Source organism: Cherax quadricarinatus, chromosome 62, assembly GCF_038502225.1.
Source record: "Cherax quadricarinatus isolate ZL_2023a chromosome 62, ASM3850222v1, whole genome shotgun sequence".
Taxonomy (NCBI): domain Eukaryota; kingdom Metazoa; phylum Arthropoda; class Malacostraca; order Decapoda; family Parastacidae; genus Cherax; species Cherax quadricarinatus.
The window spans coordinates 20,123,303-20,139,077 of record NC_091353.1 but is presented as its reverse complement, the minus strand read 5'-3'; the positions used below and the strand labels follow the sequence as shown (position 1 = coordinate 20,139,077).

At 40.8% G+C, this 15,775-nt stretch overlaps 1 protein-coding gene across 5 annotated transcripts in view; it reads right to left on the bottom strand.

The window, feature by feature from the left end:
- Positions 1-15,775, bottom strand: part of LOC128691603 (sec1 family domain-containing protein 2-like) — a gene marked incomplete at its 3' end in the record, with an annotated part of 115,605 nt that overhangs the window by 44,437 nt on the left and 55,393 nt on the right. For 4 of the 5 annotated variants that reach the window (XM_070098481.1, XM_070098482.1, XM_070098480.1 and 1 more), the window contains 1 exon segment: positions 13,798-13,983. In XM_070098481.1, the coding sequence (XP_069954582.1) occupies positions 13,798-13,983 (186 nt within the window). 5 annotated transcript variants of the gene reach the window in all.

Sequence of the window (15,775 nt, the reverse complement as noted above, 5' to 3'; positions counted from 1 at the left end):
GATGGATTGTGAAGGACCTGCCTAGTATTGGAAATCAGGCCTACTGCAGTGTTCTTCTTTTCTAATGTTCATGTTCTTATAACCATACTAGACAGACTGTTCCACTCATCAACCTAAGAACATGTTGTGCAAGAAAGGTATAAAATACCGACAATATGAAAGTTAAGACACATGTGCAACATCTGGATATCTTTATTGTAGACGTTTCACCATCCAGTGGCTTTATCAATACAGATTCTAGGACATAATTAGAAGACAGTAGAACTATATACTTGTCTGTGTGCTCTCTGTGAAACCGAACCAAGATCTTCTCTCTTGAGCAACTCTACCACCAGCTAAGAGGAGCTTAGGGTTGCTAAGCTGGAGATACGGCGATTAACGGAGGAGAACAAGAAGATTCGTAGTAATCCTCCTGTTGTAAGTCCTCAGGTTAAGAGGGGAACCTGGTCAGTGGCCGGGCAACATGGAACCAAGCTGAGGATCAAGAAGACTGTTGGAGAGGCAGAAACAACGAAGAACCAGAAGACTACTGTGGAAATTTCCAACCCATTTTTGGTGCTACCTGACGAATGTGGGTTGTCTACTGGAAACATCACAATGAGCACCAAGGAAGCATTGGCAGATGTGAGTGAGTCATTCCCTGAAACCTCAACAAAGACCATCAAGAATGTCACAACGAATTCCATAAGTGAAGGTGCATTTATCTACAGTGAACTGCATCTGCCACTTTTCTGACCAGGAACTGACTTTGTCTAAATCCTCCTTAAGTTCCGTGACATCTACGTTTGAATCAATTATCCTACCTATCTTTGTGTCATCGGTAAATTTGCTCATATCACTAGTAATTCCCTCATCAAGGTCATTGATATATATTATAAACAACAATGGGCCCAAGACTGATCATGTGGAATGCCACTTGTTACTGATCCCCATTTGGATTTAACCCCATTTAAGCATACTATCTGCTTCCTATTGGTGAGCCATGACTCGATCCATGACAGCACTTTTCCCCCAATGCCATGAGCTGCCACTTTCTTTAACAATCTCTGGTGCGGTACTCTATCAAAAGCCTTACTAAAATCTAAATAAACAATATCAAATTCTTTATCATGATCAACGGCCTCAAAAGCTTTACTGAAGAAGGTTAATGAATTAGTTAGGCAGAAATGGCCCCTAGTGAATCCATGCTGAGTATCATTAATCAAGCTATGCTTATCGAGATGGCTTCTTATAATATCAGCTATAATTGACTAGTAATTTGTCTACAATTGAGGTTAGGCTTATTGGGCGGTAATTTGATGATAACGACTTGTCCCCTACTTTAAAAATAGGAATTACATTAGCCATCTTCCACATATCAGACATTACACCTGTTTGAAGAGAAATATTAAAAATATTAGTCAATGGTTCACAAAGTTCCATTTTACACTCTTTAAGAACCCCTGAAAAAAGTTCATCAGGGCCCGGGGATTTATTTTGCTTTAATCAGTCTATCTGTTTGATAACCATTTCGCTAGTGACTATAATATTGCATAATTTATCATCTTCAGGCCCACTATAAAATTAATTACTGGGATATTGTTAGTGTTTTCCTGAGAGAAAGCCGAGAGAAAATAATTATTAAGAATAGAGCACATTTCATTCTCGTTGTCAGTAAGATGCCCAGAGTTATTTTTATGGGGACCTATCTTATCTCTAACTTTTGTTCTATAAACCTGGAAAAAACTTTTTGGGTTAGTTTTCAAATCCCTAGAAACTTTAATTTCATAGTCCCGTTTAGCTTTTCTTATCCCCTTTTTAACGTCCCTCTTAATGTCAATATGTATACTGATTCATAAGATGACTCTCACCTCATTTGATGCACCTATAAATTCCTTTTTTCTGTCCTAAAAGATATTTGAGCCTATTATTCATCCATTTTGGGTCATTTCTATTCGATTTAATTTCCTTATATGGGATAAATGTCCTTTGGGCTGCATGTATTGTGTTAACGAAGCTGTCGTACTGATAGTTCTCTTCGTTACCCCAGTCCACAGATGATAAGTGTTGTCTAAGCCCATTGTAATTTGCTAAGCGAAAATCTGGGACCATTACTGAATTATCCCTACTATCATACTTCCATTCAATGCTAAAGGTAATTGATTTGTGATCACTTGTATCGAGTTCCTCTGTTCCTTGTTAGCGAAAAACCAAGTCAAGCAGGTTATTTCCCCTTGTAGGCTCTGTCACAAACTGCTTCAAAAAACAATCCTGAACTACTTCTAAAAAGCCGTTTGATTTTAAATTCCCAGTCAAGAAATTCCAATCAATATGACTAAAGTTAAAGTCTCCTAGAATTACTACGTTATCGTTCCTTGTGGCTTTAACAATTTCCTCCCATAGTAGTCTCCCTTGGTCCCTATCTAAGTTTGGGGGACGGTATATCACACCTAAAATAAATTTTTCATGCCCCTCTGAAAATTCTATCCTAATAGACTCTGTGTTACTTCAGACTTAAAACCCGTTTTTACGCAACAGTTCAAGTGATCTCGGACATACAGTGCCACCCCGCTCCCTTACCGATACTTCTATCTACTTGAAACAATTTAAAACCCGGAATGTGACATTCTGCAGGCATGTTCTGACTTTTTGAATTAAACCACGTCTTAGTTATGGCAAATACATCAAAGTTACCCGCACTAGCAACTAATCTCAACTCGTCCATCTTATTCCTACCACTATGGGTATTAGCATAATGTATATTTAAAGACCCTCCTTTTTCTTTACCCTTCCTGCTCATTTCTGTTTTTCCACTAAACCTATTACTGTCCTTGTCACCAAGTGCCACTGGCTTTCCAGTATCCACCTCATTCTGCCTATTACTAGTTCCCCTAGTATTCATATTACTACACTTGGACTTCACTGTTTTCCCGCCAAAACCCATACCACTAACTATTCCTAGTTTATAGCCCTAGCAGCTCCCTTCACTGCAGTTACCAGTGCCCCCACCCCAGACCTTGATAAGTGAACCCCATCCCTGGCAAACATGTCATTTCTGCCATAGAAGAAGTCCCAGTATTTGTCCAGCCAGCAATTGACACCATTTGCTGACCTATGCCTGCTAATCAGGTCCTCACTCCTACGTCTGCCAACATCGTTGCCTCCAGCACTGAGACAGATAATAGGATTGCTCCCATTACCTCTCATTATGTCATCCAGACGGCCAACAATATCCTTTATCCCAGCCCCAGGAAAACACACCCTCGGCCTCCTACTCCTATCCTTCAAGCAGAAGGCCCTATCCATGTACCTAACCTGGCTATCCCCAACAACGTTTTTACCTTCCTTGGCGTCATTCATCGTGATGTTCCCAGTAGTCGACTCACATTCATCAGGTAGCACAAAGAATGGGTTCGATGTTTCCACAACAGTTTCCTGGATCTTCATTGATTCTATGTCTCCAACCATCCTCTTGATCCTTAACTTTGTCCCATGCTTTCCAGCCACTCTCCAGGTTCCTTTCTTGGCTTCAGGATTCTCAGCAGGAGGATTACTATGAATCTTCTTGTTTTCTTCAGTCAGTCGTTGCATCTCAAGCTCAGCCATCCTCAGTTCTTCCTTTAGCTGCTGCTAGAGTTGCTCAAGAGAGGACATCTTGTTCAGATTCACAAGGAGCACAAGATTCACAGAGAGCACCGTAATCAGTCCCTCAGCCTTGGAGGTGGTGTTGAGAGCACCATGGTGGTAGAGATTCTTGGGCAAAGGCAAGAAGACTGGCATTTATATAGGCGTCAATGGTTAGGGACATGTAGCAGACAAGGGCATAGTCACCGGTAGGCGGAATTCCCCAGTGGAAGTAGGTCCTACCCAAAGGGATGGGTTAGTTGTAGTAGCCATGATGAAGGTCTTGTAGATGTCCTCTGAACCATGATTCCATGATGTTGCAGTGACTGACAAGTTGTGCAAGAAAGGTATAAAATACCGACAAGATGAAAGACACATGTACAACAACTGGTTATCTTTATTGTAGACATTTTGTCATCCAGTGGCTTTATCAATACAGATTCTAGGACATAATTAAAAGACAGTAAAACTATATACAAAAGATGAGGTAATCAGTCCCTCAGCCTTGGAGTTGGTGTTGAGAGCACCGTGATGGTAGATTCTGGGGCAAAGGCAAGAAGACTGGCATTTATATATCTTTTGTATATAGTTCTACTGTCTTCTAATTATGTCCTAGAATCTGTATTGATAAAGCCACTGGATGGCGAAACGTCTACAATAAAGATAACCAGTTGTTGCACATGTGTCTTAACTTTCATCTTGTCAGTATTTTATACCTTTCTTGCACAACATGTTCTTAGGTTGATGAGTGGAACAGTCTGTCTAGTGTGGTTATAAGAACATGAACATAAGAAAGGAAGAACACTGCAGTAGGCCTGATTTCCAATACTAGGCAGGTCCTTCACAATCCATCCCACTAGCAGAACATTTGCCCACCCCAATTTTCAATGCTACCCTAACAATAAGAACATAAGAAAGGAGGAACACTGCAGTAGGCCTGAGGCAAGCTTTCTTGTGAAGAACATTGTGATTGGCAACTGAGACCATTTCTTCATCTCTACAGAGTTTTGTAGAGAATTATGCCTCTATCAATGTAGTTCATCAACTTCAAAGTCCTCAACATAAATATGATTTGGCGGCTGGGAATTCGCGAATGTGTGAAGCCCGCGAAAGCTGAAAACGCGAATGTTGAGGGAGACCTGTAAATGTAAAGTTGTCCTTTGATCAGCAATAATAATACTTTTCCCCAGAAATCAGTCACTAATAAATTTTTACACTAAGTACACCTCCTTTTCTCATTTACAACCACATTGTATTGGAGATGCAAGTTGCTTTCTAGAAAAGACTAGTACGTATACTTTTTCTATCAATCCCAATTTTAATGGAAGCATTAGATCTGCATCTACAGTGTGTAAACATGGAATGAACATGATTCTGTCAATAGAACATAAATTATATTAAATTAAGAGTACAATATTTATTTTGAATTTTTTTATTCATTGATTTTAGAATAAATGCATTTCTTCTTTGTATATTAGTGCCTGGTGCATGCAATATTGCTATATTTTAACCCTTAAACTGTCCAAATGTAGATCTACGTTTGTACGCTTAGCGCTTCGAATGTAGATCTACATTTTATTTTTAATTCCTTCAAATTTGGCGCAATAGGGTTGAGTCACTTAGACATGAAAGACTGTCTGCGCACTCAGTGTGCACAGTAATAAAAAAATCTGGGACCACTTAGTACCTTGTAGGAGCACTAGTTCAAGTGAGCTCCAGCTAGAGCAAATAGTGTGGCAAACACCAGGGATTCAGTGATGCCATGTTGCATTAACACTCCACTTTTTAAAGGAAAGTAAAAATAGGTTAGATAAATACATGAGTGAGTGTGGGTGGGTGTGAGTTGGACCTGACTAGCTTGTGCCACTAGGTCTGATGTCGTGCTCCTTCCTTCAGTATATATGACCTGACTAGGTGGGTCATTGGTCTAAGCCGGAAGAGGGTGGGGGGGTGAAATGGACCTGCCTTGCATGGGCCAGTAGGCCTGCTGCAGTGTTCGTTCTTTCTTATGTTCTTATGTATTCAGCAGGCTGGCCAGCTGGTTAGCTGGCTGGCTGGCTTTGACTGGCTTTGGCTGTCTCTGACTGTGTCTCTGTCTATATCTCTATTTGTCTATATCTCTGAATCTGTCTATATCTCTATCTGTCTATATCTCTGTCTATCCATATCTCTGTCTATCTCTGTCTCTCTCTCTCACATATACACATAAATCCAGTTATTATACATAGTGTAAATTACCTAGGATAACCCAAAAATTCCAGGCAAAGACAGAGACAGACAGACAGACAGACGTGTTTGTGTGTATCAGTGAAAACAAGTAAAGCCAGGGTTCCCCAAGTACCCATTTATCAAGTGTCACTGAGCTGTCAACAGTTGTCATAACACCATTCTTCAAGGAGTTTGATATATACTCCAGGCACACACAGGCAGACAGATAAGCAGAGACAAACAGACAGGCAGATAGGTAGACAGACAGACAGACAGAAAGACAGACAGACAAGACATGTTTGTGTGTAACAGTGATAACAAATACAGCGAGGGTTAGCTGGAGCAATCACATTTATCAAATGTCACTGGGCTGTCAACAGTATATGAATGCTTTTCATAACACCATGCTTCAAGGCATGCTCCAGGTGTCTAAAACATTGCTGGGACCTATAAATGCTTTGCATATATATCTAGACAATAGTAAATGACCCAAGTGATTGTGACTATTTGAGTACTATTTCAGTACCTAATATTAGTGTCAGAACAAAGATTGGCTATGAAATCATAAGAACTATTATAAATTGTAATTATCAGAACCTAAAAAATTTATAAATTAAAATAAAAACAAGAAAAAAGGTAAATCGCAACACTTCTGCAAGCAGCAGCAGTCTATTGTTGCTGTCAGGTGAGCATCCAGAGCCAACTTATCTCAGTAAGTACTGACCCTAAATTTTTTTTTTATCCTATAACATGGGGGGGGTTGAAGAGGGTTGGAATAGTTTTAAAAATGCAGTATTAGAATGTGGGGCAGAAGTTTGTGGTTATAGGAGGGTGGGGGCAGAAGGAAAGAGGAGTGATTGGTGGAATGATGAAGGCTAAGTCTTCAGAGATGGTGAAGCTGCCTTTGTTTTGTTTAATTGTATTAGAAACAGCTATTAGTGCTGATTTGAGGCACTTGCGTCTGTGGAAATTAGTTTCTTTGATCACTAGTTGGGCGTCCCTGAACTTCATGAGATGATTGGTGGAATTTTGGTGTTGAACAACGCTTGTGTACGACACCGAAATTCCACCAATCATCTCATGAAGTTCAGGGACGCTCAACTAGTGATCAAAGAAACTAATTTCCGCAGACGCAAGTGCCTTGAATCTTCACTAATAGCTGTTTCTAATACAATTAGACAAAACAAAGGCAGCTTCACCATCTCCGAAGTCTTAGCAAGAATCCTCCTGAAAACAGTAAACCCTGCCATCACATAGTCTCTTGTTAATACTACACAAGCACATTACAGAGAATGAACATTGAAACAGGCCTTCCCTATCCAGCCTCCAATAGAAATATTTGTCTAACCTATTTTTATGTTTCCCAAGTAATAGCTTTTACAGTGGTCCCTCAATAATCGTCCATAATCCGTTCCTGGAAGTGGGACTATTATCGAAATGGACGATTTACGAATCAATTTTCCCCATAAGAAATAATGTAAATTCAATTAATCCGTTCCTGACACCCAGAAGTATTAAAACAAATTTTTTTTTTTACATGAAATATTCATGTAGTACATAAACAATACAATGGGAAATGATGAATGAAACATTAACAGCATAACACTTACCTTTATTGGAGATTCTTCTTAGTGTATGGGAGACTGGAGGAGGAGAGAGAGTGGATTGTTTATAGTTTGGAAGGGGAATCCCCTTCCATCAACACCTCGGGTACCAATTGCTTTTCTGGGGTTACTTCTCTTCTCTGTTTCTTAATGCCACTAGGACCACCTTGAGAGTCACTGGAGTCCTGTCTCACAAAAAACTGTCCAGAGAGCCCTGTTTCTGGCGTCTCTTTAAAACTTCCCTAAAATGGGCCAAGACTCTGTCACTGTACAAGTTGCCGATATGGCTTGCAACATCCTTCTCTGGGTGATGTTTCTCCAAAAATCTTTCCATCCTACCCCACATTTCAAAAATCTCCTTAATTTCTGAAGAAGGCACCTTCCTCCATCTCTCTTCCTCCTCCTCTGCAGCAAGATTCTGAGCTGCGATCTGTTGCTGTTCCTGCTTGCAGCTCCTCAGTGGTTAGCTCTTCGTTGCGGTCCTCCACCAACTCTTCCACATCCTCCAAACTCACATCCAACCCCATAAAACTCCCCAGTGCCACAATGGATTTAACAACTGACATAGGCTCATCAGGGTCAGCCCCAAACCCTTCAAAATCCCTCTTGTGGACACAATCTGGCCACAATTTTCTCCAACCAGAGTTCAAAGTCCTGGTAGTCACTCCCTCCCAAGCCTTACCTATAAGGCTTACGCAATGGAGAATACTGAAATGTTCTTTCCAAAAATCTTGTAGGGTCAAGTGAGTGTCTGAGGTCACATTCAAGCACCTTTCAAACATTGCTTTGGTGCAGAGCTTTTTAAAGTTTGCAATGACCTGCTGGTCCATGGGCTGGAGGAGAGGAGTGGTATTTGGGGCCAAGAACTTTACTATGAGGAACCCAAACTCCTTCAGAATTAGGTCATCCAAGTTTGGAGGATGAGTAGTTGCATTGCCCATTACTAGGAGGCACTTGAGATCCAATTTCTTTTCCAGGAGGTAATTCTTCACACTAGGGCCAAACACTTCATTGAACCACTCTACAAAAATTTTCCTCGTGACCCATGCCTTACTATTAGATTTCCAAAACACACACAATTTACTCTTCATAACATTGTTTTTCTTAACACTCTGGGATTTTCAGAATGGTACACTAGTAACGGCTTCACTTTGAAATCCCCACTAGCATTAGCACAGAACATTAGCGTCAGCCTGTCTTTCATAGGCTTGTGTCCTGGCAGCACCTTTTTTTCCTGAGTAATGTAGGTCCTCTTTGGCATTTTCTTCCAAAAGAGGCCTGTTTCATCACAATTGAACACTTGTTCAGGTTTCAGTCCTTCACTGTTTATGTACTCCTTGAATTCATGCACAGGTGTATGCACCTGGAGAAGAGAGGAATGCAGAGGAGAGAGAGAGATTTTGGGAGATGTTAAGTGAATGTATAGGAGCCTTTGAACAAAGTGAGAGAGTAATTGTGGTAGGGGACCTGAATGCTAAAGTAGGAGAAACTTTTAGAGAGGGTGTGGTAGGTAAGTTTGGGGTGCCAGGTGTAAATGATAATGGGAGCCCTTTGATTGAACTTTGTATAGAAAGGGGTTTAGTTATAGGTAATACATATTTTAAGAAAAAGAGGATAAATAAGTATACACGATATGATGTAGGGCGAAATGACAGTAGTTTGTGGGATTATGTATTGGTAGATAAAAGACTGTTGAGTAGACTTCAGGATGTACATGTTTATAGAGGGGCCACAGATATATCAGATCACTTTCTAGTTGTAGCTACACTGAGAGTAAAAGGTAGATGGGATACAAGGAGAATAGAAGCATCAGGGAAGAGAGAGGTGAAGGTTTATAAACTAAAAGAAGAGGCAGTTAGGGTAAGATATAAACAGCTATTGGAGGATAGATGGGCTAATGAGAGCATAGGCAATGGGGTCGAAGAGGTATGGGGTAGGTTTAAAAATGTAGTGTTAGAGTGTTCAGCAGAAGTTTGTGGTTACAGGAAAGTGGGTGCAGGAGGGAAGAGGAGCGATTGGTGGAATGATGATGTAAAGAGAGTAGTAAGGGAGAAAAAGTTAGCATATGAGAAGTTTTTACAAAGTAGAAGTGATGCAAGGAGGGAAGAGTATATGGAGAAAGAGAGAGAGGTTAAGAGAGTGGTGAAGCAATGTAAAAAGAGAGCAAATGAGAGAGTGGGTGAGATGTTATCAACAAATTTTGTTGAAAATAAGAAAAAGTTTTGGAGTGAGATTAACAAGTTAAGAAAGCCTAGAGAACAAATGGATTTGTCAGTTAAAAATAGGAGAGGAGAGTTATTAAATGGAGAGTTAGAGGTATTGGGAAGATGGAGGGAATATTTTGAGGAATTGTTAAATGTTGATGAAGATAGGGAAGCTGTGATTTCGTGTATAGGGCAAGGAGGAATAACATCTTGTAGGAGTGAGGAAGAACCAGTTGTGAGTGTGGGGGAAGTTCGTGAGGCAGTAGGTAAAATGAAAGGGGGTAAGGCAGCCGGGATTGATGGGATAAAGATAGAAATGTTAAAAGCAGGTGGGGATATAGTTTTGGAGTGGTTGGTGCAATTATTTAATAAATGTATGGAAGAGGGAAAGGTACATAGGGATTGGCAGGGAGCATGCATAGTTCCTTTGTATAAAAACAAAGGGGATAAAAGAGAGTGCAAAAATTATAGGGGGATAAGTCTGTTGAGTGTACCTGGTAAAGTGTATGGTAGAGTTATAATTGAAAGAATTAAGAGTAAGACGGAGAATAGGATAGCAGATGAACAAGGAGGCTTTAGGAAAGGTAGGGGGTGTGTGGACCAGGTGTTTACAGTGAAACATATAAGTGAACAGTATATAGATAAGGCTAAAGAGGTCTTTGTGGCATTTATGGATTTGGAAAAGGCGTATGACAGGGTGGATAGGGGGGCAATGTGGCAGATGTTGCAAGTGTATGGTGTAGGAGGTAGGTTACTGAAAGCAGTGAAGAGTTTTTACGAGGATAGTGAGGCTCAAGTTAGAGTATGTAGGAAAGAGGGAAATTTTTTCCCAGTAAAAGTAGGCCTTAGACAAGGATGTGTGATGTCACCGTGGTTGTTTAATATATTTATAGATGGGGTTGTAAGAGAAGTAAATGCGAGGGTCTTGGCAAGAGGCGTGGAGTTAAAAGATAAAGAATCACACACAAAGTGGGAGTTGTCACAGCTGCTCTTTGCTGATGACACTGTGCTCTTGGGAGATTCTGAAGAGAAGTTGCAGAGATTGGTGGATGAATTTGGTAGGGTGTGCAAAAGAAGAAAATTAAAGGTGAATACAGGAAAGAGTAAGGTTATGAGGATAACAAAAAGATTAGGTGATGAAAGATTGAATATCAGATTGGAGGGAGAGAGTATGGAGGAGGTGAACGTATTCAGATATTTGGGAGTGGACGTGTCAGCGGATGGGTCTATGAAAGATGAGGTGAATCATAGAATTGATGAGGGAAAAAGAGTGAGTGGTGCACTTAGGAGTCTGTGGAGACAAAGAACTTTGTCCTTGGAGGCAAAGAGGGGAATGTATGAGAGTATAGTTTTACCAACGCTCTTATATGGGTGTGAAGCGTGGGTGATGAATGTTGCAGCGAGGAGAAGGCTGGAGGCAGTGGAGATGTCATGTCTGAGGGCAATGTGTGGTGTGAATATAATGCAGAGAATTCGTAGTTTGGAAGTTAGGAGGAGGTGCGGGATTACCAAAACTGTTGTCCAGAGGGCTGAGGAAGGGTTGTTGAGGTGGTTCGGACATGTAGAGAGAATGGAGCGAAACAGAATGACTTCAAGAGTGTATCAGTCTGTAGTGGAAGGAAGGCAGGGTAGGGGTCGGCCTAGGAAGGGTTGGAGGGAGGGGGTAAAGGAGGTTTTGTGTGCGAGGGGCTTGGACTTCCAGCAGGCATGCGTGAGCGTGTTTGATAGGAGTGAATGGAGACAAATGGTTTTTAATACTTGACGTGCTGTTGGAGTGTGAGCAAAGTAACGTTTATGAAGGGATTCAGGGAAACCGGCAGGCCGGACTTGAGTCCTGGAGATGGGAAGTACAGTGCCTGCACTCTGAAGGAGGGGTGTTAATGTTGCAGTTTAAAAACTGTAGTGTAAAGCACCCTTCTGGCAAGACAGTGATGGAGTGAATGATGGTGAAAGTTTTTCTTTTTCGGGCCACCCTGCCTTGGTGGGAATCGGCCAGTGTGATAATAAAAAAAATAAATAATAATTTTTCAGCCGCCTTGTGGTCCGAACTGGCAGCCTCACCATGCCTTACCACACTGTGTATGCCAGTACGCTTCTTAAATCTCTCAAACCAGCCTTTGTTGGCCTTAAATTCACTCACATCATCACTAGTTGCAGGCAGTTTCTTTACCAAATCGTCATGCAACTGCCTAGCCTTTTCACAAATAAGCGACGTCATAAGACTATCTCCTGCTAATTGTTTCTCATTTATCCACACCAATAACAACTTCTCAACATCTTCGAGTACTGGTGATCTCATTTTTGTCAGCATATTTACCCCCTTTGCAACAACAGCGTCCTTGATTTCCTTTTTCTTGGCTATGATGGAAGATATGGTTGTACGGGATTTGTTATACATCCTGGCCAGTTCGCCCACACGTACGCCACTATCATATTGTTCAATGATGTTTTTCTTAAATTCAATCATATTTCTCACCTTCTTTACCAAAGGCTTGGCACTAGGAGCTTTCTTTGGAGCCATGGTAGCTTATTTAGCACTTAAATAACTTGCAAGCACTAAATGAAATATTATGAAATATTTTGCTGGAGCACGTGAGGGGACCGTCGCTCACTGGTAAACAATGGCACACTGGCTGGGAAGGAAAGGCCGAGGCGGCTCGAGGTGGCTCAGACCATGAGTATGCGTCCGGGACGAAGGACTATTAGCGAGTTACCGGACCATTTCCGAGCCAATATTTCGACGAAAAAACAGGACTATTTCCGAAATGGACGACTTTCAGGCCGGACGATTATTGAGGGACCACTGTATATCCTTTTACTCATGTGCAAGTTAATTGTTCTAACATATTGTATTATTACTACTACTACTACTTATATCACTACAGTACTACTACTACTACTACCACCACTAGTATTGCACCTCACTCTGAGCCTATATATACCCTCTGTGTCCATGTACTGTTTGTAACGGCTTGACAAAGCTCCTGGAGAGCGAAACGTTGCCACAATAAAATGTCACATAAGTTGCACTTGTGTCCTTTTACTTTACACAGTTGCTCTTTGCTGATGACACTGTGCTTTTGGGAGATTCTGAAGAGAAGTTGCAGATGTTCGTGGATGAATTTGGTAGGGTATGTAAAAGAAGAAAATTAAAAGTGAATATAGTTAAGAGTAAGGTGATGAGGATAACGAAAAGATTAGGTGACGAAAGATTGGATATGAGATTGGGGGGAGAGTATGGAGGAAGTGAATGTATTCAGATATTTAGGAGTGGATGTGTCAGCAGATGGGTCTATGAAGGATGAGGTGAATCATAGAATTGATGAAGGAAAAAGGGTGAGTGGTGCACTTAGGAGTCTGTGGAGACAAAGAACTTTGTCCATGGAAGCAAAGAGTGTAATGTATGAGAGTATAGTTATACCAACGCTCTTATATGGGTGTGAAGCATGGGTGATGAATGTTGCAACAAGGAGAAGGCTGGAGGCAGTGGAGATGTCATGTCTGAGGGCAATGTGTGGTGTGAATATAATGCAGAGAATTCGTAGTTTGGAAATTAGGAGAAGGTGTGGGATTACCAAAACTATTATCCAGAGGGCTGAGGAGGGGTTGTTGAGGTGGTTTGGACATGTAGAGAAAATGAAACAAAACAGAATGACTTCGAGAGTGAATAAATCTATAGTGGAGGGATGGCAGGGTAGGGGTTGGCCTAGGAAAGGCTGGAGGGAGGGGGTAAAAGAGGTTTTGTGTGCGAGGGGCTGGGACTTCCAGCAAGCATGCGTGAGCGTATTTGATAGGAGCGAATGGAGACAAATGGTTTGTAATATTTGACGTGCTGTTGGAGAGCGAGCAAAGTAACATTTATGAAGGGATTCAGGGAAACTGGCAGGCTGGACTTGAGTCCTGGAGATGGGAAAGTACAGTGTCTGCACTCTGAAGGAGGGGTGTTAATGTTGCAGTTTTATAACTGTAGTGTAAAGCACCCCTCTGGCATGACAGTGATGGAGTGAATGATGATGAAGGTTTTTGTTTTTCGGGCCACCCTGCCTTGGTGGGAATCGGCCGATGTGTTAACAATAATACAAAAATGCAATCAACTGGATTGTATAATCACTTTAAATTTTTTGAATGGCTCATAAGAAATAGTTTTTTTTTATTTTACTGTACTTTCTTTATTTTACTTGCCTTCCTTCTTTGTCTAGCAGGGTTAAAAGTATCGAGTTCAGTTCCTATTATCCGCGAAGTATGTCCCACAGTGTATACTTCCTCTCTAGCATTCATTCCCTGAAGGAGGCTATGAATACAAACCACAAACTGACGCACTAATATTCGCATTTCAAAAGGAAGATGGTGAAATTCAACCTCACCTGAAAAATTCAAAGTATGCAATCTCACTTTTATTATGGTAGAGTATTCATTTTTGTAGCAACTATGCACAATTTGACTACAACTAGGAAGCACATCTACCTTGCATTTAGTAAACAGAGGATAAAACTTCTATTACTTCTTGAGCTGAATGATCCACAGATTTAGAACTACACACAAATATAATAATACAGCCTCTCCTCACTTACCAATGTACTCATTTACAGACACCTCGGACTTATGACGGGCTCTCTGACCAGTATTCATACCTAAATAATGTATATTAAGAGCTGATTTTCTCTAATCTGTTTATTTCAATATACAGTACACTACTGTATAAACATTTAACCCATAAATGGTCCATATGAATATATATGTTCTTACCGCTAGCACCCCAAACGTATATAAACATTTTATTTTTCCTGCCCCCAAATCTGGCACAACTGACCTGAGATGCCTGGCCAGCATAGAATGGGTCTTAACATATTAAAAAAATCTGGGACCACATAGAACCTTGTGGGAGCGCCAGTTAAACTGAGCGCCAGCTAGAGCAAACAGTGCAGCAAACACCAAGGATTCACTGATGTAATGTCATATTAACACTCCCTTTTTAACCCTTAAACGGTCCAAACAGATCAACGTTCAAATTCGTAGTGCTACAAAAGTAGATCTACTTTTTTTTACATATTTTCAAATATAACAAAAAAAAAATGTAGATAAAAGCTTTTTTTTACACGTTTTCAAATGTAAAACAAAAAAGAAGATCTACATTTTTTTTACATACTTTCAGATGTTGAAAAAACGTATATATACGTTTGGACCATTTAAGGGTTAAGAGGAAAGTGATGTTAACCCAAAGTTTAGGGTCTGCCTATCTGTGTCTATCTCTGTCTGTCTATCTTTATCTCTCTGTCTACCTGTCTCTATCTCTTTTTATCTGTCTTACAGGTACACACAAATACAATTATACATAGTGTAAATTACCTAGGATAACCTAAAAAGTCCGAAGTGCTATAATGTGCTTGTATATATAATGCACAAGAATACCTGTTGGTCCACAGTGGCTTTCTCTGAGACAGAGATAGAGACAAGCAGAGAGACAGAAAGAGACAAGCAGACAGAGACAAGAGAGAGACATAATCAGAGACAGAGACACGAGCTCATCAAATGTCACCCCTTATCTCTTCACCCTCGCTGGTGCCCATCAAATGTCATCCCTTATCTCATCTCTGCACTATCTCATCTTATCTCTGTACCCTCGCTGGCACCCATCAAATGTCATCTTTAATCTCATCTTATCTCTGCACTATCTCATCTTATCTCTGCATCCTCGCTGGCACCCATCAAATGTCATCTTTTATCTCATCTTGTCTCTGCACTACCTCATCTTATCTCTGCACCCTCGCAGGCACCCATCAAATGTCATCCTTTATCTCATCTTATCTCTGCACCCTCGCTGGCATCCATCAAATGCCATCCTTTATCTCATCTTATCTCTGCACCCTTGCACCCACCCACAGTGTGCAGGTACACACCAGCACAGTGTGTAAGTATATTTAGGTACAGGTACACATAAGTATAATTATCAGAGTACATATGAAATACACAGTAACTTTAAAACACTTGAAATTTTGGAAAGTTTCCTGACATAATAGATGTGGTCACGGAGAATGTAAACAAACCGGGTGGGGCTCGCCGTATTTGAAAGACCGCTTGCCGTATAGCAAATTTTGGTCATAATTTGACATAACTCTATTAGCAGAACGCCGTAAGGCAAAATGCCATGAAGCGAGG